Below are 26,510 nucleotides of genomic sequence, written 5' to 3' on the forward strand. Positions count from 1 at the left end.
TTGGGCTTGCAACTTTCCTACACTCTGTTTCAAATAAAGTTATTACTTCTGAGGAGAGCTTAAGAGCTCTCTGTTGTTATGGCTCGCCGTTCCCCCTGGCCAGGATCTCTGAGCCACTGCTTTAGAGTCGATTTTCAGGACAGTGGCCCACTTCTTTTGGGACGACAACACTGGCTTATGAGCAGGACTCTGGGGGGGACAGTAGCCTCTGGTCTTCTTGACTTGCTTCTCCTGGAGTGGAACCTCTGCCCTACCAATGTGCTGGGGCAGGCCACTCAAAGCCACAGTATTTTTGACCTGCTTCAGCTGCGATCAAGCTTTCAACTTTTGATTGTGGGCTGGTTTAAGAAGGGATCCCTGAACTTCTCTCTGCACTTGCTGGAAATTTATTTTCTGTAACACGGAGTTGGGAGGGAAAAGAAAAGTTGTTGGCCTGACCTTCTGGAGGGATACCATATTTCTTAAGAGTGAGGGGAAGGCCCTAACCGGTTTGGCTCAGTGGATAGAGTGTCGGCCTGCGGACTCAAGGGTCCCAGGTTCGATTCAGGTCAAGGGCATGTACCTTGGTTGCGGGCACTTCCCCAGTAGGGAGTGCGCAGGAGGCAGCTGATCGATGTTTCTCTCTCATCAATGTTTCTTACTTTCTATCCCTCTCCCTTTCTCTCTGTAAAAAATTAATAAAATAAAAAAGAGTGAGGGGAAGAAGGAACCTCATCTTTTTATTGATACTAACTGGAATAGAACTTCCATCACACAGAGATAATAGGTCACAGGTTAAGTGCTACAGACTCTCTACTGAGATTTAGTAGATTTTCTTGGATACATTTTTTTTTTTTAACTTGCTGTATGCCCTTTGGACAATATACAGAGACTTTAAGTAGTTCTTTTTTAAAAATAATTTTCACTGGTATGGTTGGTTCACTGGGGAGAACTCTTCATGCTTCCATTCTTGAAGTGGAGCTTTTTTGTGAATTGTTTTTGTAGTTAGTGTGTAAACTCTGCACACAGTGCTAGAGGGGTAAGGCATTTATAAGATGAAAGTCCTGAAAGTAAAGATTATTCTTATTTTATGCTTGAGCAAACTATTAATATTACTTAAGTTAGAGTTCTAGTCAAAATTCTATTGTTTCTAAATCCCAGATCATTGTTCACTGATTGATGTATCATGTTTTTATGTGTATTTTTAATGAATTGAGACCCTAATCTTCAGATAGCAAGTGCATTAGTTTTGTACTGGTGCTTAAAAAATTTACACCAAAACTTAATGGCTCAAATGAATATTGTACATTACATTTTTTAAAACTTCCTTTTCTATAAATATTTTTTATTGATTTTTAGAGAGAAAGAGAGACGAAGGGAGAGGGAAAGAGAGAGAAAACAACAACAATGTGAGAGCAAAACGTGGATTGGTGGCCTCCAGCAAGCCCTGTACTGGGGATCAAGGTGGCAGCCTGGGCATGTGTCCTGACTGGGAATCAAACTAGCAAGCAACCTTTCAGTGCTCGGAATGACACCCAATCAACTGAGCCAGGGCTTTTTATCATTTGTATGGGTCCGGAATTCAGCACTGATTTAGGCGGTCCTTGCTAGAATCCCTCATGAGATTGCTTTTAGGATGTCGACTTAAGCTGCAGTCCTCTGAAGGGCGTAACTGAGGCTAGATGTTCCGCCTGCAAAGTGGCTCACTGAGATGGCTGTGGATTTGGTGGTAGTTGTTGGCAGGCTTTAATTCATCTCCTTAGGCTTCTCAAAGGCTGTATGAATGTCCTCATCACAGTGCGGCTGGCTTTTTCTATTGTGTGAGTAATCCAAGAGAAAGAAGGGCGAGTCAAGCAGAGAAGGTATCCTTTTTTATGGCCTAGCCTTGGAAGTCACATAGCATCACTTCACCGCAATCTGTTCATTAGGAACAGTTTGCTAAGTCTGACCTACATTCAAGAAGAGTGGATTTTGGCTCCACCTCTTGAAGTGAAATGTATCAAAGAAATTTTGGACATATTCAGGAACAACCTTAACTGATTTCTGGTCATCACTGTACTAGCTTTGATAAACACTCAGACAAATAACTGCTTGTTTTCTTGAATTAGATTCTAAACTTCTCTGTATACTATACCTGGGTCTTCACCTTACAGTCTGACACAAATACTGCAAAATGCAGTTATCAGTAAGAACTAAGTTTTCTTCATGTTTATGTTCTGATGCAGGACATCAAGTGGCTATGCTACTTCTCAAACTTTGATCTCAGCCCTGTGTCTATCTCAAAAGTTAGATTTGGATTCTTAAGACAGAAGGAGAGCAATGGTTGCCCCAAATCCTATTTATTAGGACATTTGCATTTGAGATGAAATGGTGATGAGATTCTTGATGTCATTGAGACAAAAAGCCCCATTATGTTAACAGATCACAGAAACAGATTGTGATGACTGTTCTTTCTCTAATACTTTGAGGCGTTGATCAGTAACTGTGCGAGGCGGGCAGAAACTGAGCTCTGGATTGAGCTGCTCAGTACTTGTCTGGCTGGTCAGAAAATAGAGTGGGTAAAAGAAAAGGGTGGGGAATTGTGGAATAGAGTGATGGTAAGCAGAGGATGTGGAATAAGATAGCTTTTTTCTCTCTGAAGAATATTGACATTTTTAGATGGGAATGAGAATTTCTATAAGTGGTCCACGGAGAGTAGAAAACATAAAAGTTTGGAGTAACATGGAATAATAGACTCTTAGTTAAAAAACTTTTTTTCTTAGGATGCTATACATATTTATGAGCATCTGTCAGTTTACAGGAGGTTTCCAGACTCACATCTTATGGGCAAGCTAATTAATCTCATCCCCTTCCTTCCCCACTTTTCACTTGTTAGAAGCTGAAGTCCAGTGAGGTTAGTATCACAGGGGCTAAAAAGTAACACTTATGATTCCTAAATCCAATGTTTTATGCAATGTTCTATATTGCCTTGAGTGGTTTATAAAGCTTTGCATGATCTGGTTCCTTGATACTTCTCCATCCTTCATCTTGTCCTTTCTATTTTTAAAAAAATTATTATTATTATTATTATTATTATTATTTTATTTCAGAGAGGAAGGGAGGGGGGGGGGGATAGAAACATCAATGATGAGAGAATCATCAATTGGCTGCCTCCTGCATGCCTCCTACTGGGAATCGAGCTTGCAATTCGGGCATGTGCCCTGACTGGGAATTGATCCATGACCTCCTCGTTCATAGATCCTCGCTCACCACTGACCTCTTGAAGTGAAATGTATCAAAGAAATTTTGGACATATGGAACAACCTTAACTCTGGCCATGCCATCTTGTCCTTCTTTCACATCATTCCACTTCAGCTGAGCTGGCCTTGTTATTCCCCAAACACACCCAACATGCTCCTGTTCCAGGGCCTTTGCATTTGATGTGTCCTCTGTTGGAAAGCTCTTCTTTTAGATATCTGTATGGCTTTCCCCTTCTTCCTTTTTATCTTTGCTCAGATGTCACCTCAGCAGAGATGACTTCCTGGTTATAGCATTACCCAGCTGCTGATTCATCTTTACCCTTATTTTCTTTATTTTGTTACCACATTATATATTTACTTGTTTATTGTTTCTTTCTACTAAAATGTAAATTGTATGAAAGCAGTCACTTGATTTTTGTTGACTGCCATATCTTCTAGTGCTTAAAATACACAGAATATGTATTCAATGTAATGTAAGTCAAATTATGTCACTTCCTTGCTCAAAACCTTTCCCATCTCAAAACCAAAGCTCTTAAAATTGCCTATGTTATGGACTGAATTGTGCCCCCCCCCCTCCAAATTCATAAAGTTTTAACCCCCAGCACAGCTTAGAATATATTTGGTATTTCCAGTTAAATGAGGCCATGTGGTTGGGACCTAATCCAATGTGACCAGAGTCCTTATAAGAAGAGGGAGCGACACCAGAGATACATATGCACATAGAAAAGCCACGTGAGGCCCTAGCCGGTTTGGCTCAGTAGATAGAGCATCGGCCTGCAGACTGAAGGGTCCCAGGTTTGATTCTGTTCAAAGGGCACATGCCTGAGTTGCGGGCTCGATCCCCAGTGTGGGGCATGCAGGAGGCAACCGATCAATGATTCTCTCTCATCATTGATGTTTCTACCTCTCTCTCCCTCTCCCTTCCTCTCTGAAATCAATTTAAAAAGAAAGAAAGAAAGAAAGAAAGAAAGAAAGAAAGAAAGAAAGAAAGAAAGAAAGAAAGAAAGAAAAGCCACGTGAGGACACATTAAGAAGGTAGCCAAATGCAAGCAAAGGAGAGGACTTCAGGAGAAACCAAACCTGTCCACACCTTGATCTTGGACTTCCAGTCCTCAGAGCTGTGAGAGAATACATTCCTGTTGTTTAAGGCACCCAGCTTCTGTTGTGGCAGCCTGAGCGGACTAATACAGCCTGTAAGCATTCCTGGTTGCTATCACTTCATTCTCTATGTTCCCTCTTACTCATGCTGTTGTAGCCTCTGGCCTTCTTGCTGTTCCTAAGTATGCCAAACTGGCTTTCACCTCGGAGCTGTCTTTCCATCGAGGCTGTACACGCCATAAGGGCAGGAGTTAGTGTTGTCATCTGGTTTGCCACTAATTGTTTTGGTGCCCAGAAGAGTTCTTGGCACAGAGTAGGCCCTGAGTAATATTTATTGGATCAGTTAATGAATAAACAAATGGAAATGACCCATGGGTGGAGAAATAGATTAGCAAGACAGGCTAGAATGACTATAAATTCATTTCCCATGTGGGATTTAATAATTTGTTATTGTTGCTATTGCTTGTTTTTTAAAGGGAAGAGACACTTCAATGAAAGTGGAGAGAAGAGTGGTTTACTTAGTATCTGAAAATTAATGATTAATTTAATACATTTGGAAGAAAACAAAGTTAGGTCCCTACTTCATATCACAAAAATGATAAATTTTAGATTAATTAAACATCTAAGTATTAAAAGAAAATTGTGAAGTTGCAAACAAAAATTTAAAAAGCTTAGGATAATTTTTGTATAATTTCTTGGTGTATATGCTTCTGGGTATGACTTCTTAGGTAAAAAGAACACTAAGAAGTCAGAAAGAAAAAGATTGATTACTTTTAAATTTTATAGTAGCAGAAGACACTTAGACAAAATATTGAATATTAAAAAGTTTTTTTTAGCTGAAACCGGTTTGGCTCAGTGGATAGAGCATCGGCCTGTGGACTGAAAGGTCCCAGGTTCGATTCCGGTCAAGGGCATGTACCTTGGTTGCGGGCACATCCCCAGTGCGGGGTGTGCAGGAGGCAGCTGACCGATGTTTCTCTCTCATTGATGTTTCTAACTCTCTATTCTTCTCCCTTCCTCTCTGTAAAAAATCAATAAAATATATAAAATAAAATAAAAAGTTTTTTTAAAGGAGGAAATGGCCCGGAGCATTGACCTATGAACCAGGAGGTCACAGTTCGATTCCCGGTCAGCGCACTTGCCCGGGTTGCGGGCTTAATCCCCAGTGTAGGGGGTAGCCGTGCAGGAGGTAGCCAATCCATGATTTTCTCTCATCATTGATTTTTCTGTCTTCCTCTCCCTCTCTCTTCCTCTCTGAAATCAATAAAAACATATTTAAAAAATAAAGGAGGAAATGCACATGGTTAGTAGATCTGAAAGGATGCTCAACAGTTTCATTCACACACACACACACACAATTTTATACTCATCAGGGTCATTCATTCATTCGTCAAACACACACTTAAGTTTTGCCCAGCTGGTGTGTCTCAGTGGTGAGTGTCGGCCTATGAACTGGGAGGTCATGGTTTGATTCCTGATTAGGGCATATGCCCAGATTGCAGGCTCAATCTCTAGTGGGGGTGGGGGACGGCATACAGGAGGAAGCTAATCAATAATTCTGTCTCATCATTGATGTTTTTATCATTCTCTCCCTCTCTCTTCCTCTTTAAATCGATTATATATATATATATATGTATATTTTTTTAAAAACACACACACACTGAGTTTTTACTGTGTGCCAAGTATCATTCTAGGTATTGGAGACAAAGCAGTGAAGAAAACAGAGAAATACCCTGACATCAGAGAGCGCATGTTCTATTGGAGAGAAATAGATAAGAAACCATAAGAAATAAATTATATGACATGTTAGAAGGTGGTAAATGCCATAGAAATAAACAAATCCTTGTTAGGGGGCAACATAAAGGAAATGAAAGGAATTTAAGAGGTTATTTTGCCCAACTCTAGAGAAATGGAAATCTAGATGACATGGATGCTTTTTTTAGGAGAATATATATTACAAAAATGATTGTGGAGGACAAAGAGAAATTCTAATCAAATTACATATCATAAAATATCTAGAGAAAGTTGTTCAAGAGCAGCCCTAGAAAAAGCACCAGAGGAAATATTTCAGAGCTGAATTCTACCAAACCTTTAAAGAACCGGCCAAAAGAAAAAAAAGAACTAGTCAAGTTCCAATGATATTTATTTCAGAGAAAGAAGAGATGTTGTGGAAAAATGGTCATTCTTCTATATGTTTAGTGGAATTTGTACAGTATAAACTCTTTGGAAACTATCAGGCCTCTAGTTAAATATATTTTTATTGATTTCAGAGAGGAAGGGAGAGAGATAGCAACATCAATAATGTGAATCATTGATTGGCTTCCTCCTGCATGCCCCTTACTGGGGATCGGGCCTGCAACCCAGACATGTGCCCTTGACCAGAATTGAACCTGGGACCCTTCAGTCTGCAGGCCGACCCTCTATCTTCTGAGCCAAACTGGCTAGAGCTACATTATATGTCTTTTAATCAAACAGTTTCACTATTAGGATTCTAGACTTTAGAAATAAAAATATCAATTCACAAGGCTGTTTGTATATAGCAATGTTTGTAGTATAAAAACTACTCAAAACTTCAGTGTTCAATAACAGGTTGAATAATTGATGATGGAGCCATACTATGCATATTATGCCACAATTTTTATTTATTTTATGTTTTATTTTTTAAAATATATTTTTATTGATTTCAGAGAGGAAGGGAGAGGGAGAGAGAGATAGAAACATCAATGATGAGAGAGAATCATTGATTGGCTGTGTCCTGCACACACCCTAACTGGGAATCGAATTGTGACCTCTTGGTTGATAGGTTGCTCAACACTTAACCACTGAGCAGCGCCAGCCGGGCTTATGCCACAATTTTATTTTATTTATTTATTTTTTGTTTTTGTTTTTTTCTTTCTTCTTTCTTTTTTTTTAAATAAGAAATTGGAATGCTTCACGAATTTGCGTGTCATCCTTGCGCAGGGGCCATGCTAATCTTCTCTGTATCGTTCCAATTTTTAGTATATGTGCTGCCGAAGCGAGCACTGCCACAATTTTAAAAAGAGAGGATGTATAGTTGTTGTGGAGAAACACCAGTGATCAGAAAAGCAAATACAGCCTAGCATGTAAATTTTTGGAAAAAAGAATGAAGAATATTTTCCAATATTTATAGATAGCCTGTTTGTGTATATTTGTATGAATAGGAAGACATGTATGGATGGAAACACCCACTGAGTTTTTACAAATTTTAACATTGGTTATTTGGAGTTTTGGGAGAGCTTGCTGGTTTTTTCTTTGTTGTTTTTGGCCTGTTACCTTAGGCAGGATTTGTAGTTTGAAAGGAAAATCTGATAAAATACATTTTATAAAAGACTTTTCTTTCAGCCTTTTCTAATGTGAATAAAAGAAATACATCAGCTTGGTGCTAGGTAAAACTGATGGCATGAGACTCAGGGTAGGTGGTATTTTGTTTGCTATTCATAAGGCAGGGCTTGTGAGTTTCCCCAGATTTTCCCCGATGATTGAATTTATGTTGAAGTGGTAAGTAGAGTGAGCTCGAGAAATTACTCAAATTCTCTCAACCCAAGGTTTTCCGTCAGTAAAATAAAGGTTGAAAATATCTACCACTCATATTTTTTATTGTGAAATGACACATGAAAGGACTTTGAGAGTGTTAAGCTCTTAACTGAATAAGTTTTAATTGAATTCTAATTTCCTGACATTTTGAGTGGCTCTGATATGTGCTATAGGGATGCAAAAACAAACAAACAAACAAACAAAAGCAAAGTACAAGGGGAAAGGATAAAGGCCGGTAAAATCTTAACCATGTAAAGCATGACATCAAGTGCCAGGTGAATATTAATCTAATTTAATGTAGTTGAAGGCAACAATAATCCAGGAAGACCATGGGAGAGGTGAGACAATACAGGTTAGAGATGCCCGTGATTTGGGTACCACAGAACAGGCCTAGGTATTGATACTGACTGGTGCTTTAGTTTTCCTAGTGCAGGATGCCTGAGCAGATGCAAGAGCGACCCCTTCTGGAACCGAGCTCCTTTTTCGTGCCTCGGGGCGAGCGTGGTGCGGGCTGTACGCAGGCGCCGGGAGCTGGGAAGGGAGCGCCGAGGCCCTTTAGGCGCGCATGCGTGCAGTGCTGTGGAGGCGGCGGCTTCGTCGGCGTCGGGACTGGAGGCTGAGAGCTACACTGTGTGGGGCGCAAATGGGATCCGGCTGTTAGTCGGGTAGGCATAGGTAGGACCGCTGCCTTGTGGGGACTAGGGGGTTGGAAGGCGGGAGCCCCTGGCGTGGGGGTCCCTGAGCCTTTCCTGGGAGATCCTGGCCGACTATTGTATGTGTCGCAGCGGCTGCGCACAAAATGGCGGCGAGCAGACGGCGGGGGCGGGAGGAGGCTGGGGGGTACCCCCGGGATGGGGAGGGAAGCTTGGCAGCCCTACTACCCCGTCGGCTCACCTCACGGCCCCGGAGGGCCGGGTCGGACACCCGTGCTAGGACCGCGCTTCGGGAAGAGCCGCCTGACGCCGTTGCACTGGGCGGAGGAACGAGAAGCAACCCTTGGGCAAGGCCGTGGCGGCCCCTTCCCCATCGGCGCCGGGCCTGCCGGGAGCGCGCCAGGCCTGACAGCCGCAGCGAGCGGTGCGGAGCCCCGCGGAGGAGGGAGTGATCTTCCCCCGGGGCCTGCAGAGAGGCGGTGGAGCTTGAGCCGAGCCTTTGGGCTCGCGACCTTGTGCAAGAAGCGCGGCGAGAGGAGAGCATGGTCGGGGCCGGGGCTGGGGCTGGGGCTGCGGGAGTCGGGAGTCGGGGCGGAAGGGAAATGGGAGGATCCAGCGGCTTTGGCCGTCGGTGTTTCTTACGCCTGCCTGGTGCGGGTTTGAAAGCAAATAAATTGTCACCTCGGTGCGGGACCCGGAGGGCGCGTCAATGGCTTCGGTGTTTATTCCCACATCTCTCAGGGGAGTCTCGAATACGGCTCCTTCGTGTTGTATTTGTGCGTGACTCCTACCGTGGGCCCCCTTCTGTTAAAGGTGGGGGGCAGATGTAAACCACAGGCATGGATCTTGGAGGACGTTTGAAACTTACCTTTTGTTGTGGGAGGTAAATGCGAACGACGGAGACATGTCCCTACAAAATCTTGAGTCGGGATTAGACAGTGAAGGCGGCATCAATAGCTAATTTTTGTTAAGCTTCAATTTTACTGTTCTGTTGGGCAGAATTCTCGGGGAAATGCTGTTTTAGTCTGAAGGAGTTGTGAAGAAAAATGTGTTACCAGGATCCGGCGATTTATATTGGTTCAAATTCTTTTGCTAACGGGCTTTGGAATTGTGCACACACACAAAAAAAAAATGTTGTTTTTTTCTTTATTTGATGTAAAGTATTAATTTATTTTAACACTGGTTCAAATTTGCCATTCAAATGGATAAACTGGAGGAAGATTTTTAAAAAGGATTAATGAGGTTTATACAGAAAAAAACGCATAATTTACATTATTTCAACATAGCTTTAAATTTTGTTGATGTTTAGTTATTCGACACTTAGTGAGCTTATGTTGCATTTAAAAATATTGGACCGCATTTCATTACACTTTATTTTGTATATTCATACCCTGTAATATGCCCTTGTAAATTCTTATATGGGCTCAACATGGTACTGTAAGCTGGGCCATTTCCTCCTTGGTTGTTTGTGTTCAAGCACGTAAGGGTAAAGATAGAACAGTTGGAAGAAATCACAAAATTTCATGCTCATTTGTATTAACTAGTTATTTATGTCACATGTCTATTACTTTGAATATTGGTTATTAATAGTTTTTCAATCTCTTGCATGTCATCTTTCATTATGGAGACTGTATATGTTGCATAATTTGGTTTAAAAAAACACTTCTTATGGTGGGTGATTACTTTGTATTTCATGGCTGTCTTAAAGATTTTTCTCTTCTGTGCTCTTAAGAAGGTGATCTCTGGAAATTTTGTTTTCCTGTAGTGAAAGAAAATGAGAGAAATAGTTTAGTGGAGAGATAATAGGCTTTGGAATCAGAAGATCTGGATTCGAATCCCTGTTTTTCCTCTTAATATATGTGTGAGATTGTGGGTAAGTTATTTTAGTCTTTCTGAATTTCTGTTTCCTTATCTGTAAAATGGTGATTAATACTACCTACTTGGGATTGTTGTGAGGATTGAGACAGTGTATGGAAAGCTCCTATTCCTGGCATATAGGAGCTGTTGAATAAATGTCAGCTGTTACTTTTATTACAGATTTTTAGGGTCTTTTGATACAAAATTGCAACCTGTGGGTACTCACTTTTAATTAAAAAGAAGGGGCTTAAGGAATTTAGGTTAAATTGATAAAATTTTGGAGCACTTATCAAAACATTGTAACCATTTATTTATGTGATTGTTATGTTCACATTTGTATCTGTCCCAGTGTCCGGTATGTATTAGATGCTCACAGTTAGAGTGAATGAACTCAGCTGGTAGTTGTAGAGGCAGGATAAGAACACAGGATAGACTATTGGAGTCCAAATTCTACTCCTTCTATAACTAAATGCATATTGTTGAAGGTTTAGATAAATCTTTCCAAATTCTTAATAAAATGCTGTACATACTAAGACACAGTGCTTCCAGTATGGGTGCCTGGTAACATAATTTGGGCTGTTTTGTGTAAAAATGAGCTATTGAGTGTTGAAATGTAGTTTAGAGGTCCTCCAAAAACAGAAAGTAGTTATATTTGTGGAATGCTGGTAAAGCACCTCTTTGTATCCAGCTTGACTGACTCTCTCATTGTTTCAGTTTTATTTACTGGGATCTGAATTTGTGGTTGAAAATTAAAATGGGAGGTTAATAGATACATGGAAGATAAAAAGATTAATGAAAAGGAAGACAGTAAGGAAAAGGTGAGGTTTTAGAAATAAAGCACAGCTATAGAGATCAGTGAAGGTTTGATTTCTCCCCCCACCCCCGCCTTCTTGAATTAACTGACCTGTGGAAAGACATTTTAGGGTTACTCCCTCACTGATCTCTAAGGTTTTGTTTTGAAAGAAAAGACTTGGGAAACATAGAAAGTTTTAAGGTACATATATTTTGATATTTTCTTAGTGGTGACCTTGGGGTACCTACATTTTGGGTTATTTTTTAAATCTTGAACCCCTTAAATACCAAAATATGTATATTGTTCCAGTGTTGCTAAAGCTTTTATATTTTTTTCTGCCTCATTTCTGCAGTCTTCATTTTCTTAAACTTTAATTGCCCTATTTCCCTGCTAATGAGCAAATATTTCCAACTTCCTTTTGTTTTGAATTTTTTTACTTTAAAAAAACATTTTATTATGGAAATTCTAAATATACACTAAAGCATAATACAATGATTCTCTACCCGTATACCTACCATCCAGCATTAAAAATTACAAGCTAATAATGGTCAATCTTGTCTCTACTCTCCACCTTATTTTTTAAAAGCAGATCCCATATTCATAAATTTGTAGTTCAGAAGTTTTTTCTAAATATTTAGAGAAAAAAATGCTTAACACACCTAAAATAATTCCTTAATGTTAGGTAATCAATCAGTACTGAGATTTCCCAGTGTGTCTCATATACCACACACGTGTGTGTATAAATGTATTTGTTTTTACTACCATATTGGAAATTTCAAAAATTATCTGAGTCTTAATAAAAGGAACAGATTCCTACCTGCTAAAGCATTTTGTTTATTGTCTAACATGTTTTGAGCACCTATGGTATCAGGAGGTATAGTTTTAATTATTCTTTACATTAACATTCTTAAGTGGGTATTGTTTTTATTCCCATTTTTCACACGATCAAACTGAGGCTTGGGTTAACTAATTTGCTTGGGGTGACATTTTTAGCAAGCAACAGAATTAAAACACTGAATCTAGGGTCTATGTTCTTTAAAAATACTGTGCTACATTAGTGTTAAATTTTATTTATGGGAGTTAACCACTTTTGCATGAAGTCATTCAATGGCACCCTCCTACAGGGCGGGTGTCTTCAGATCATTGGAAATTTCCCCAAAGATCAGATTATTATGTATTGCATAATGGGCTGACTAACAGTCAATAGTTAGGGAGTGAGCATGATGCAGGAGGGAAAAAAGGGCCAAATCCAGACATTTGCTTAAGGCTTATGTTCTTTACCATATTGGAGGTTTTCTTCCTACTGCCATATTTGCTTATAGTCCAGTCCCTTTTTTTTGACCTAGTATATCATATATACGTATTTTCCGGCGTATAAGACGATTGGGCGTATAAGATTTTCCTGGGGTAAAAAGTCGTTTAAGCCGAAACCGGTTTGGCTCAGTGGATAGAGTGTCGGCCTGCAGACTGAAGGGTCCCAGGTTCGATTCCGGTCAAGGGCATGTACGTTGGTTGTGGGCACAGCCCCAGTGCGGGGTGTGCAGGAGGCAGCTGATGGATGTTTCTCTCATTGATGTTTCTAGCTCTCTATCCCTCTCTCTTCCTCTCTGTAGAAAATCAATAAAATATATATATATTTTTTAAAAAGTGTTTTATACGCTGGAAAATACAGTAGTCCAATATATCTAATCCATTATATCTAATCCCATCAATATAGTCCAATATACCGTATTTTCCAGCGTATAAAACGACTTTTTAACCCAGGAAAATCTTAATACGCCCAGTCGTCTTATACGCCGGAAAGTACAGTAACTAAGAAGTTAGATAGTCAGTGTTGGATTTAAAACTTTGGAACTATTTTTGAATGAAGTAAAGCCCTGGCTGACAGGAATTTCCTGTCGCTTTTCGCTCTTTTTCTTCCCTCTATCGTCCTACACACACACACACACACACACCCCAAACTATTTGAGAGAAGCCTACATTGTGCTCCTCTACTCTAGTTTATTTTCTAAGAATATTTTCTTAGTATAGTTACTATCTCCGTAAATTTAACATTAATAAAACTCTTTAATTTACCATATTCTGATTTTGTTAATTGATCCAATAATGTCCTTTATATCAGTTTCTGTTTTTGTTCTCCCCCCCCTCCCATCCCCTACCCCCAGTACAGGATCAGTCTAAGATTAAATAATTGCCTTTAGTTGTCCTGTCTCTTTAGTCTTCTTTACTTTGGAACATTTTTATAACCTTTCATTATCTGTGAAATTGACATTTTTGAAGAATACAGTCTACCTTTTTTTTTTAATAGAACATTTCTCATTTTGGTCAAAGTGTTTGATTTCTCCCACCACCCCCGCCTTCTTGAATTAACTGACCTGTGGAAAGCCATTTTAGGGTTATGCAAATGTTCTACTCTTCATCAAAATTTCACTGTGGATTTAACATGCACAGATGATTCTTACCTAAACCAATCTTTATTATGATGGTTACAAAAGTGATGATTCTCCAACTAAGTAGTCTCTCTACAAATACATTGCTCTATTGGTATGGAGTTAAGAACCCCTGGTTTTCTCAGTGGTTTATAAGGTTTATAATTTATTGCTATCCAGTTCTTTCTTACTTGCTCCTATTTTATATCTATATATTTTGTTTTCCACAGTGAGAACCATGGCTCTCACCACTATCAAAACATTTATTTACCACCCTAACCGGTTTGGCTCAGTGGATAGAGTGTTGGCTTGCGGACTGAAAGGTCCCAGGTTCGATTCCGGTCGAGGGCATGTACCTTGGTTGCGGGCACATCCCCAGTGGGAGGTGTACAGGAGGCAGCTGGTCGATGTTTCTCTCTCATCAATGTTTCTAACTATCCTCCCTTCCTCTCTGTAAAATATCAATAAAATAAATTAAAAAAACAAACACATTTACTTACTCAGTCTTATATCTAAAGTAATTTCAGAATTATTTTACCTATACCACTACAAAACAAAACAAATCCAAATCCCACCCAAAAAACTAAAAAAGGTAAGAATTTGTAGCTCTCCCCTTTCTCCTAGCTACCCCTAAATTGAGGGTATATAAATCAAATATAGGTTTTATAACACTTGCATTAGGTCTTTTAAAAATGTTTTTATTGATTTTAGAGAGGAAGAGATAGAAATATCAGTTGGCTCCTTCACACCCCTTACTGGGGATCAAGTCCCAAACCTAGGCATGTGCCATGACCTGGAATCAAACAGGTTACCTCTTGGTGCATGGGATGATGCTGAAGCCACAACTGAGCCACACTGCCCAGGCACATTAGTTTTCTTTTTCCCCTTCAGTGGGTTAAATGATTGAATTAGTATGCTTTTAATTTTAGATTTTCCCTCTTTCCCATTCTTGTTTTAATTTTTTAAAAATGTAGATTGTTAACATACTTTAAAAGTCAAAACTATGAAATAAGATGTACTCCATGAAATATCCCCCTTTTTAAAAAGCCTTTCAGTTACTTCTACAGGTAACCAGCTTTATTGTTTCTGTTATCCTACCTATGCGTGTGTGTGTTTTTTTAACCATAAACAAATATTTCTTATACAAAAAATAACATACTAAATATGCTCTTTTGTACTTTGTAAAGAGTTTAAGACATTTGGCAGTTTATCCATAATTAAAGATTTTAGAAACTTACTTTAGGCAAATTGGAACATTTTTTGGATTGTGCATTTCATGAAAGAGGTGAATAACCAAATGGCAGGCACGGCAAGCATGCAGTTAGGCTTCAGGAACCGTTGGAACTGGGTAGTTGGATGTCTTCAGTACTGTATTTATCTCTTGGTCCTGCTTACCTCTGTTGTATTGACTACATTTTGTTTCACTTTTGTGCTTTCTCACTAAAATAGTAAATATGCTGTCAACAACATTTGAGTTTTATCAGCATCCATCATTTTTCCCATTCCTGATTTTTAAAAAAAATCCCAGGAAAGATTTCTTTTTCTTTTTTTTTTTAATCTTCACCCCAGGATATTTTTCTACTGATTTTTAGAGAGAGTGGAAGAGAGAGGGAAAAACAGAAATATCGATGAGAGAGAAACAACATCAATTGGTTGCCTTCTTACAAGCCCTGACCAGGGCCTGGGCCAGGGAGAAGCCTGCAGCTGAGGTACATGCCCTTGACGGGAATCGAACCCAGGATCTTTGGTCCACAGGCTGATGCTTTATCCACTGAGCCAAACTGGCTAAGGTGAAAGATTTCTTTATTCAAAATCGGATCAAGTGGTTTCTCTTGGACTTATCCTATATAATAAAAGGCTAATATGCAAATTGTCCTCTCAGGAGTTCAGCCAACCAGGAGTTCAGCCGCTCACTATGATGTGCGCTGACCACCACGGAATGGCACAAAATGAAGGAAGGCCCCGACTGGCCCTGATTGCTGGCCAGGCCTAGGGACCCTATCTATGCATGAATTTCATGCACCGAGCCTCTAGTGTATTATATTTGTTGAGGTTAGCAGGACCAGTGCACATCTCTGGGCATTATTTACTATGAATACAATTATGTATGCAGTTAAGATGATCCTAAAAAAATGTATATATCTGATTGTACTTGTTTATCAAAAAGTTGTCTTCCTGGAAATGTTAATTAACTATTAAATCATTGCTATGGGGTTGTTAATGCATAGTTCTCGTGGTAATTTGTTCCTGTCGTTAGCAATATTCCATTTCCTTTCTAATCTGAAATCGTATTTATCAATCTTTCCAGGTAGTGAAGTTTGTAATGCTCTTCATGTTACCAAATGTTTCTAATTGTCTGCTTATTGTATCTTAGACAATTTCCTTGAGGCACCACACTTTTGGCATTTTAATATACAGCATGATACTCTATCCACACTTAATGGCACCTTCAGAATTATAATTTGCATACCCTTTGTGATTGATGTACACTTTGTAGTTCTCCCCTTTCTCCTAGCTACCCCAAAACTGAGATCACGTTACAAAACATGGTAGAAAAGAGTTAGCTAAGTGGATCTATCCATATACTAGAAGAAATTAGCAGATTGAGTGCCAGTTAAACTGAGGAAAGCATAGAAGATATCTACTCTTGTATTATTAACTAGTGTAATACCTGCATTCTTAGGTACAAACATGGGTTTATCTATTCTGAGGTAAACAGTTGCTCTAACAAAGCAGTACTGATTGAGGTATGTGGGTATATACCTAGAAAAGTGATGTTAATGATAGTTTTCCGTTTGTGGTAAGATTATACAAATCTTTTTGTCCTTTTTCTGTATGTCATGAGGATTATTTTTCTTTTGGGGGATGGTGGTCATGAACATATGTTTTTTATAATTAGAAAAACAAAGCTATAAATTTAAATTTAAAATAGCTAGAACACAGCATGGAAAGAACACTGAGAGTAAGGTTCTAGTTATAATCTTACCACTTGGTTCCAAAGCCTTACTTAATTTGTAAACTGGGATGCCCTTGCTTACAGGGTTGTTGTGAGGCTCAAATGAGATAATGAATATTAAAGTGCTTTTTAAACCATGACATGCTATAAAGTTCAAGTGTGGGATTTGCTATAAATCTCTTTATTTCAATGGAGCCATTATGATCTAGCTGATTAATTTTTGACGACACTTGGATTTATAGATTTTAGATTTTTTTTTACCAATATCTAAAGAAAATTAAGGATTCTTTTTCTTCTGAAATAGAAATAGTGCATCAAAATAACAGGCGGTTCTTGATTGTATAACTCAGAAATACCTCATGGGACCTAATGGTGATATCTTTTTAGTCCATCAAACTATTTTTTCATGTCTGTCTCAAGAACTCGGTTTCTACTAGGTATTTCTGAAAGAATTTTTATGATTGGCATTTTACTGAATATTTCTTGTTTTAGTGTGATATGTTTTAGGTCCTAAAAGAACATAAAAAAGAATTTTTAACTTGTCAAATAATAAAACAAATTTCAGGAGTTCACAATGTGTTGTGGCTATTAAATGTCCTGTTTTTGAAATTTTTTATTAATTTTTATTTCATTTTAGAGAAAGAGCAGAAGTGGGAGGGAGGAAAGAAAAACATCAATTTGTTGTTCCACTTATTTATGCATTCATTGGTTGCTTCTTGTATGTGCCCTGACTGGAGATCAAACCCTCAACCTTGGTGAATCGGGATGATGCTCTAACCAACTGAGCTACCTGGCTAGGGCCTGAAAAATATTAAATACAGGAAAACAAAATGTTGATTGAAAATGGTAAATAGCTGAAACCGGTTTGGCTCAGTGGATGGAGCGTCGGCCTGCGGACTCAAGGGTCCTGGGTTCGATTCCGGTCAAGGGCATGTACCTTGGTTGAGGGCACATCCCCAGTGGGGGGTGTGCAAGAGGCAGCTGATCGATGTTTCTCCTTCATCGATGTTTCTAACTCTCTATCCCTCTCTCTTCCTCTCTGTAAAAAATCAATAAAATATATTTAAAAAAAAAAAGAAAGAAAATGGTAAATAGTATAGTTCTAATTTCATACAATAAAGTTTGGTGTGCCCTCCTTCCCTTACCATCCATGCATGTACACAGAACTAGAAGACATGTCAAAATATTTGTTCACTCTAGGTGATGGTTTTATTGGTAAGGATTTCTTACTACTTTTTATTGTTTTCTGTAACAAGCTTACGTTTCTTATGTCATCAGGAATACAATTTATTTTAAAGGGTTAATACTACTTAACTGCAATTGTTTTCAAAGGAGTTAATGAAGAACTCAGATCTCAACCCAGATTTTTCCAAGTTCATAAGTTGGTTCCTAGATAAATAAACCTCTTTATGGCCAGAGCTTTTGGAGTTAAATGAAAAAGGCTTAATAATGAATGGTTGTGTTTATTTCAGTTGTTTTCCAGGTGTTAATGCCAAATTTACTTTTTGTCTTACTGTTGCCTCACATTTTTTTTAAGTTACATCAATATTCTCAAAAGACAGAGAGGGTTTATTTTCTTGGGTCTGGCATAACCTAATTTTTAATCAGAGATTTCTTATGAAGAACCATTTGCTTGTTTTGCTTAATTTTACTTTCTTTGTTTCACAAATTAGTTTTGTTCACCAAAAAGGTATAATGAAACAAAAAGAGTAGCATATGAAACTGTTTAGTAATGGGTAAGTCAGTAAGTTAGGTGGGAAGGACTGGTGTAGGGAATTATTAACTAAAATGAGATTTTTTTACTGAAGTCTGCATTTGTTATTTATACATTAGTCATAACAAGTTATGACTAATTTTGGCTTTTGTTAGACTGGTGTGATAATGTTAGATTGAGAAGTATGAAGTTGTGTTGGTTTTATACTCCTGTTTTGTTTTCTCTTAATGTAATACTTAATATTTAGCACTTCAACTTTTTATTTTGCAAATATTCAAATATGTTAAAACGTAGAGAGGAAAGGTAATAAATCCTTATGAAACTCATTCAGCTTGCACAGCAAATATGTTTGCTAGTACTGCTTCATCAAACTTCCTTACCCACCACCTACTCCTATTCCCTACTCAGACACATCCTTTTTTCCGTGTGCTTCCCAAGCCTAGCTTTAAAAACCTTTCAATATTGTGGCCTGTGCTCTGTGTCTTAAAAATATTTTTCATTTAGAGCCTCAGTTAATTAAAAAAAAATAAAATTAAGCAGTATTTCTCCCTAAGGCAGTATTTCTGTATATTGCATGGCTGGAAGAATAAGAAAAATTCAAAATTCCTTATTGTAGCACATGGTTAGGAAGTATTTGTTTTAAAAATTTAAATTGAAATGTAAAGGATTAATTTTTTTAGCTATTAGTTATCCAGAAAATGGCATATTCTTTAATAGTTCTGGATAATGAAAATGATATTTACTGTATCAAGCATGTGTTCTGAGTATATAACTATCATTTGTTACCTTGTTTGTATAAATTCTGTGATATTAACAATGTTTAAACTTACTATCAAATTAGTAAATGCCATTGTTGGCAAAAATGCCTTTGGTTTCTTTACTTCTAATAGCAGGTTTGGAATACCTAGAACTCTATTACATTACTCACACCAACTTGACTTTAGACATAGGTGATGTGAACTAATACTGTTTACATATTTACATATATACTACCATTGTATGGGCATTTCATCTTTAAACAGCATTTTATTTTATTTCTTGTTCATATGCTAATATAAATAACGAGTTTTTTCATCCACTAGTTCTTATCTTTAAGGTCTATCTTAACAGGAATGAATAGTAGCATTCTTTTTTTTTTTACACATGCATAATATTGGATAAACTTTAGTTTATTCATCCAACTTCCAGTTTCTGCTAACCCTCTTAATTACAAAAGTGTGAAAAGGGAAAATTCTAGGAGATTTCTAACTATATTTTATCATTTTGGTTTCTTTAACTCTTATGAGATATTAGCTCCATCTTTAAAACTTAAGTGTTAGTTCTATGAAGGAAGAGATCTGTTCTGGTTTACTAACCTACTTCCTCACCTAAAACAATTTTTCAAATTGTATGAGTAACAGTTGGATTTGAAATGACTCTGATATATTTATTCTTAAGAGAATAGTTTCCTCTTAAGTTTTTTAGTATTTTTAAAAGATATCCTTAATGATCTGATACTTGATTTTTGGAATTTTATTCCCATGGATCAATTGAGAATGTCATAAATTCCTCTGTTTCTATCAGGTGTTAGTATTTGCATTAAGTAGTTTTATGCTGGGGCATCATTGATAGGTCTAAAGGTTAAACATGAGAAAGGGGAGAAAAGATGTGACAAAAGGAAGCTGATAGTGTGGGGCTTGCCTTAAATTCGATTTGAAGAAATAAGGCTTCAGAATTATATAATTGCAAAATGAAGTTTATAATGCCTTATAAATAGAAAGGTTGAAATATAAATATAAACATCTTTTTAGTTTAAGCATTTGGAGTGAATGTGAATGATAGCTGTAAGAAGGTTAAACGGTAACTTACCTAAATGATTAAAAATGTGCTTTACACTTTAAAGAGTAATGCAAGTGAAATATGAATATACTTAAATTCTGTTCACAAAGAAATTAGAAGATTACTTAGGTTTTTTGTTTTTTTTAACCCATTGAAGATAGTGTTATTTGAAATATAGATTGTAGGCTGACTTTTTATTAGAGTTTCAAAAAGTATTTGTCAGTTCTTGCTATTGCCCAACATTGTGTTTCATGCTTTGATTTAAAATTTAAATCATTGTAGTGAGAATAGAAATGCAGATAGCTATATAATTTCTCATTAGTAATGTTTTGATGAACAACATTGTTGAAAACTCTTCTGCCAGGATTAGAAATTATATGGTGTAGCGCAGTGGTCGGCAAACCGCGACTTGTGAGCCACACGCGGCTCTTTGGCCCCTTGAGTGTGGCTCTTCCACAAAAATACCACGTGCGGGCGCGCACGTACAGTGCGATTGATGCTTCGCGGCTCATGCGCAGAAGTCGGTTTTTGGCTCTCAAAAGAAATTTCAGTCGTTGTACTGTTGATATTTGGCTCTGTTGACTAATGAGTTTGCCGACCACTGGTGTAGCGTAAGAAGGTGTTTGATGATTCTGTATTAGTGGATTACTGTCTGAAAATGTTACTAAATACAAACTTAAAGGAAATAAAAAAAGTCTGAAATTTGGAAGGAGTCTTGGGATAAAGATTAGGAGAAGTGTTGGCTTAAAGTACAGGAGGATTAAAGAAACTTATTCCAGAGAGGAGGTTGGTGGAGGATACCTGTTGAATGTGACATTTGCGGTATAATGATGGATTTTCCACAATATTCATGCCAAGAGAGAAATTTTCATATCTTTAGCTAGCAGGTCCTGGTATCAGAATGCTTAAGAAATAGCTATGGCTGACCAGGCCTCTAATTTGTCTTACCGAGAGATGGAAGAGGTCTCTTTGGGGAGCTAGGACTGTTAATTTTGTCCTCATTATGTTAGATTTCACAATGGACTAACAATATGGGGAGTCCGGTGTGATCTTTTTAAGGCTCCTAAAAGCAAACAAGCCAAACCTCTGCTTATTGATAGTTGAAATTCTTTAGTTAGGAAAAGGCCTTTTAATTCTTCACTTGTATATATTTTAGACTGTTGTGTGAAAGACGTGTCTTTTCAGGACTGATTTCAGAGACTACACACTGGTACAGATATGCCAGTTGTTAAAATATTGAAATAATTTTGCCATGATTTGTAATTAGCTATTATCCCAAAGGTGGACTTCTACTTTCCCCACTTTAGTACTTCCTTCCTGAGGACCGCCCTACCATCATCTTATGCACAGCAACTAAAAACTGAAGGGCAGTGGATGAAGGAGGGGCTCAAATTGCTGTTGATTATTCATTGCTTGTGCTTTACTAATTACTAAATATTCCAAATATCACTCCTGGGTATATGCATGTAGGAAAACTCAAGATTGAGAAGTGCAAAATGAAAAAAAAAAAAGGTTTTGGTAAACAACAGAGCACCTCAGAGCCTTTAATATGCAATAGTTATTGTGCCCCTCTGAGAAGGGCTGCACATGAATGCATTTGACACTCTCTTGACCAGGAAACTCCTTTGTAGAAGACCTACAATTTTACAGGACACTGGTTTCTGCAGAATACACCATATGAAGGGCTGCTCTCTTGCAGTCTATTAATGTATATTTACATCAGTGTTAAGACGGTGCTGGGAATATTAACGTGCATGGATAGGTTTTTTATTGTTAAGGAACTTAAAATGTGGGTGTTTCTAATGATACATGTTCATAATTCTATGTGGTAATTAGATGACTGATTGATATCTGTTCCTTTTTGGTTTATTATGGGGAGAAACGGTATTTGGAAAAGTTTGTGCTTCTGCATTCGTGAAAGGAATCTTCACCAATTCAGGAAAATAGTGCAGAAAGAGTAAATGACAAACTGCTTGCATAAGTGATTATTTTTAAGGACTAGGTCAATACAGAATTGTTCTTGGAAGTATTTTTATTTTGTAGAAGGTAGGTACAGTTTCATATGATTTATGGTTATTTAAAAAGACCTGGAATTTGTGATAAATGAACATTATTTACAGAAAATTTGGATATCATTGTTTAGTAACTAGTGTCTGCTGCTTGCACCATTAGAAGCCTGCATAATACTTATTGTATTTTTGTGTTTATTATACTTTGAAAATAGTCTGTGTCAAGTATGAGGACTTTGGATATGATAATTCAAATAGCTTAACAAATATTTAAGGGTATTTAAAGTAGGAATAGAGTTACATCCTTGGGAGATAAGACAACAATGACCATGCCTTCAATTGAGACTAGGTTGTTGAAAAAGACTGCATTGATATGAACACAAAAACGATAGTAAAAGATACGAGTCCCAACATGGTATAAGCAATAAAGTTTGTTGGAAGACTCACTCTGAGCCTTGGTGGTCAAGGATGGTTTAATGGAGACTGACCTTGAAGAATGAGTAAAATCAAATAAATCAGGTCAAGGTAAAGTTGTTTCCTTCATGTGTTTTGATTGGAAGAGATGGAGGTAAGAAGACAGAAATAGAAGCAATGGCCTAGTTGGAATAAGTGTTTGTAAAATTAGGAGGGTAGAAATTGACTAGGTTGATTATACTTTCCACATAAAACTAAGACATAAAGGGAATGAGATTCTCTTGGATTTTTTAATAGAGGGTGATGTGGCAAGAATGTCCTTTTATAAAAATTAAATGTAGTGACAGCCTGCGAGATGGTTGGAAGGAAGAGTGTTATCAGATAAAATCTATTTTATTATCTCCATTTCATTAACATTATGTATGTTTCCCACCTTGCATTTCTATTGGGTATCAAAGTAGGGGGACTTGATAGAAATAGGCATGGTCTGTGTTTTTGTTTTTGTTTTTTTAACTAAAAGAGCCAGCAAGTCCTTTGACTACTGACCTTGGTCCTGAATGATAGCTAAAGTGCGATTTCTCTGAGAAGTGGGTTGGAGTGCCTCATGCTGCATCCGAAGGATTGGGCAGCAACCAGTTTTAACTAATACAATGCCTGGGAACTGCAAGATATTCTTGCTCACATCTATTCGTAGTTAAGAGCATGGATTATGGGGCCAAAATACTTGGAATGCAAATCTTGGCCTGGCCACTTATCTATGTATGTTACTTAACACATTGCAGACAGATCACGAGAATTCTTGCTTCATATTACATGGTGTTTTACAAAGTATACTTTAAAAAGATATTAGCTTGTAAGAACATGTAATAAATTACTTCAAAATGCAATGGGTATTTAATTTTAAAGCGTTCCTTTAACATTTATGTAAAATGTTTTTTGTACTTGTTCAATAGAAACTTATCTGGCCACTGGGTAAAGCTAGCAATGAAACTACTGGTCCACAATGTGTTAACTTCTCTGTGCCTTAGTATCCTCCTCATAAAAGTGTGCATATCTCAGGGGGTTGTTGTGAGAAATGAATCAGTCTGTGTAAAGTACATGTACATTACTCTATAACATTATAGTTAATCATTGTCCACATATACAGGAGTAGGCAAAAGTAGGCTTATAGATGTAATACACATAAATAATGTAATAATACTAATAATAATACAAGAATAAACTGTTTCATGTATTCAAACCTTGCCCACCCTATATTTGTCTTTAACACTCATCCTGGAGGGAATCCAAGAGAAAGATGATTGGTTTGCATATTTGTCTGTATGTTATAATCAAATACATTTTATTGCACACTATTTTGTCAGACTCTGTAGTCAATTTATTGGTGACAAGTTTGTATCTTAAAAGAAACAATTGTTTAACAGCAGAACCTTAAGCATAGTCTAATGGCTATATGGAATTTAATTAGATGTGGTTCCAAGGAAGCTGTGTCTTAGAGAAATGGGTCTTGTAAAATTTTAGGTTTACAGTTCCTGTTTTCATTGTTTGTACATCTGATAACATAAATATTAAGTGTGTGTGCATTTCTAAGTATTTTAATGCTTTCATCTTTTTTCCCTCGTATTAAAGCATGAAATAATCCTATTTTTCAAGATTAATTAGGAGTTGTAATTATCTCAGCACCTAGGACAGCACCCATTGTAACAGTATGCATGAACCTCTGGCTTGAGGTTTGTTTGGGTTTGTGTTCTACATTCGGGAAGAAAAGAAGAGAAAGTTTTTGGGAAAGTTTAAAATCCTCGTAAGCACTTAATCTCAACGTGTATGTAATGCAGAATCCTTTCATGGCTTTGTTTCAAAATGTTTTACACTGGCTGTAGACCCACTTCATGAAGTAGTTTGAGTTAAAATGATCTAATATTTGTGTTTTAACTTTCAGCTTTGTGTTATTCTTGGAAAATTTCGCACCACTTGTGAATTCCTTGAACCTGGGCATTGCAAACCCACTTCTGTTGGGCCCATCTCCTTTGCACTTTGCTCAGATTAAGACTCAATTGGCGCTTCAGCAGCTGAATGCCGTTGCCTCACATAGTTCAACACCACCTTATACTTTATTAAATCAGGCTTTCTCGAAAATAGCCATGTCGAGACCCAGGTTTAATCCTCGAGGAAACTTTCCGCTTCCGAGGCCACGAGCACCTAACCCTCCTGGGATGAGGCCTCCAGGACCATTTATGAGGCCTGGAGCTATGGGTCTTCCAAGATTTTACCCAGCAGGGAGAGCCCGTGGAATTCCACCCAGATTTGCTGGCCATGAATCTTATCAGAACATGGGACCACAGAGAATGAATGTTCAGGTAACTCAGCACCGAACTGATCCAAGATTGACCAAAGAAAAATTGGATTTTCATGAAGCACAACAAAAGAAAGAGAAACCTCATGGTAGCCGGTGGGATGATGAGTCTCAGATACCTGCATCAGTGGGAGTGAAACAGAGTCCTATAACACAGGTTACAGAGCAGAGTCCTAAAGTGCAGAGCCGTTATACAAAAGAGAGTGCCTCAAGTATCTTAGCAAGTTTTGGATTATCTAATGAAGATTTAGAAGAACTCAGTCGCTATCCTGATGAACAGCTAACTCCTGAAAATATGCCATTAATTCTGAGGGATATAAGAATGCGAAAAATGGGGCGCCGATTACCTAACTTACCTTCTCAGAGCAGAAATAAAGAAACACTTGGTAGTGAGGCAGTTTCAAGTAATGTGATTGATTATGGCCATGCAAGCAAATATGGCTATACAGAAGATCCACTTGAAGTACGTATTTATGATCCTGAAATTCCAACTGATGAGGTCAAGAATGATTTTCGGTCACAGCAGAGCATTTCTGCATCTGTTCCTGCACCAAATGTGATTTGTAATTCTATGTTTCCTGTTGAAGATGTGTTTCGACAGATGGACTTCCCCAGTGAGTCCTCCAGTAATCAGTCCTTTTTCCCAGTTGAGAGTGGAACTAAGATGCCAGGCTTACACATTTCAGGAAGACAGCCAGTCCTTGAACCTGTAAAATGTGTCAGCCAGTCCATTAGCCAAACAGTTAACCAGGCCATGAGTCGGTCTCTGATTCCTCCATCTATGAACCAGCAACCTTTTTCATCGGAATTAATTTCAGCTGTAAACCAGCAAGAGCGGATCCCACGTGAGCCTGTGATTAATTCATCTAATGTCCACAGACCTGGAGGAAATAAAAAGAATTATCAGCCGGAGGCTGACATCCCCATTCGGTCTCCCTTTGGGATTGTGAAAGCGTCCTGGCTCCCCAAGTTTTCCCATGCTGATGTCCAAAAGATGAAGAGACTCCCAACTCCTTCTATGATGAATGACTATTATGCAGCATCTCCAAGAATATTTCCACATTTCTGTTCTCTCTGTAACGTAGAATGTAGTCATTTGAAGGTGAGTGTTTTTAAACATCACTGTATAATGATACACAGCGCCCAAGTTTCCGCTATTCTCAAGTACGTTGGTGTTAACTAGGCATTAGGAAATGGCAGAAGTTAATTTTGATTGCAATATCAACACTTAGTTGTAATCTAAATAATCCTGGCCTAAGTACTGAGTTGAGTGTTAGGCTTTCTGTATTCCTGTGACTGGGCACACCACATGGTTCGTCCATTTATTTCGAACTTCTGATTAGTTATCCCAGAAATTATGCAGCATAAAATTTATATAACATAAACTGTATTCTTATAAGACAATGTCACATGAGTCACTTTAAATAGAGAATCTGTTAGTATAAAAATAAAAAGTTGGAATAAAACATTTGTACTATACACTTTGAAGAGACAGTATGTTGTAGCCTTGCATGTATTTACGTGTCTTGGGCTAAAGACAGTTAATGTCAATTTAATCATTTTCTGACTCTATCTGGACTAGGATTTTTAGTGTTTTCATGAGAAGGAGCTTCCTAAAATAACTTAATCATAGCAAAAACTGA

The 26,510-nt window shown here is 37.8% G+C and overlaps 1 protein-coding gene across 1 annotated transcript in view; it reads left to right on the forward strand.

Annotated features, from left to right (window-relative positions):
• ZNF638 (zinc finger protein 638) overlaps window positions 1-26,510 on the forward strand; it is a 119,192-nt gene that overhangs the window by 24,148 nt on the left and 68,534 nt on the right. Inside the window, exon 2 of the mRNA XM_079792783.1 lies at window positions 24,454-25,969. Coding sequence (XP_079648909.1) covers window positions 24,454-25,969 — 1,516 coding nt within the window. The remainder of the gene's footprint in view (window positions 1-24,453; window positions 25,970-26,510) is intronic.

The sequence above is a fragment of the Cnephaeus nilssonii genome (assembly GCF_951640355.1).
Source record: "Cnephaeus nilssonii genome assembly, chromosome: 15".
Lineage (NCBI taxonomy): Eukaryota > Metazoa > Chordata > Mammalia > Chiroptera > Vespertilionidae > Cnephaeus > Cnephaeus nilssonii.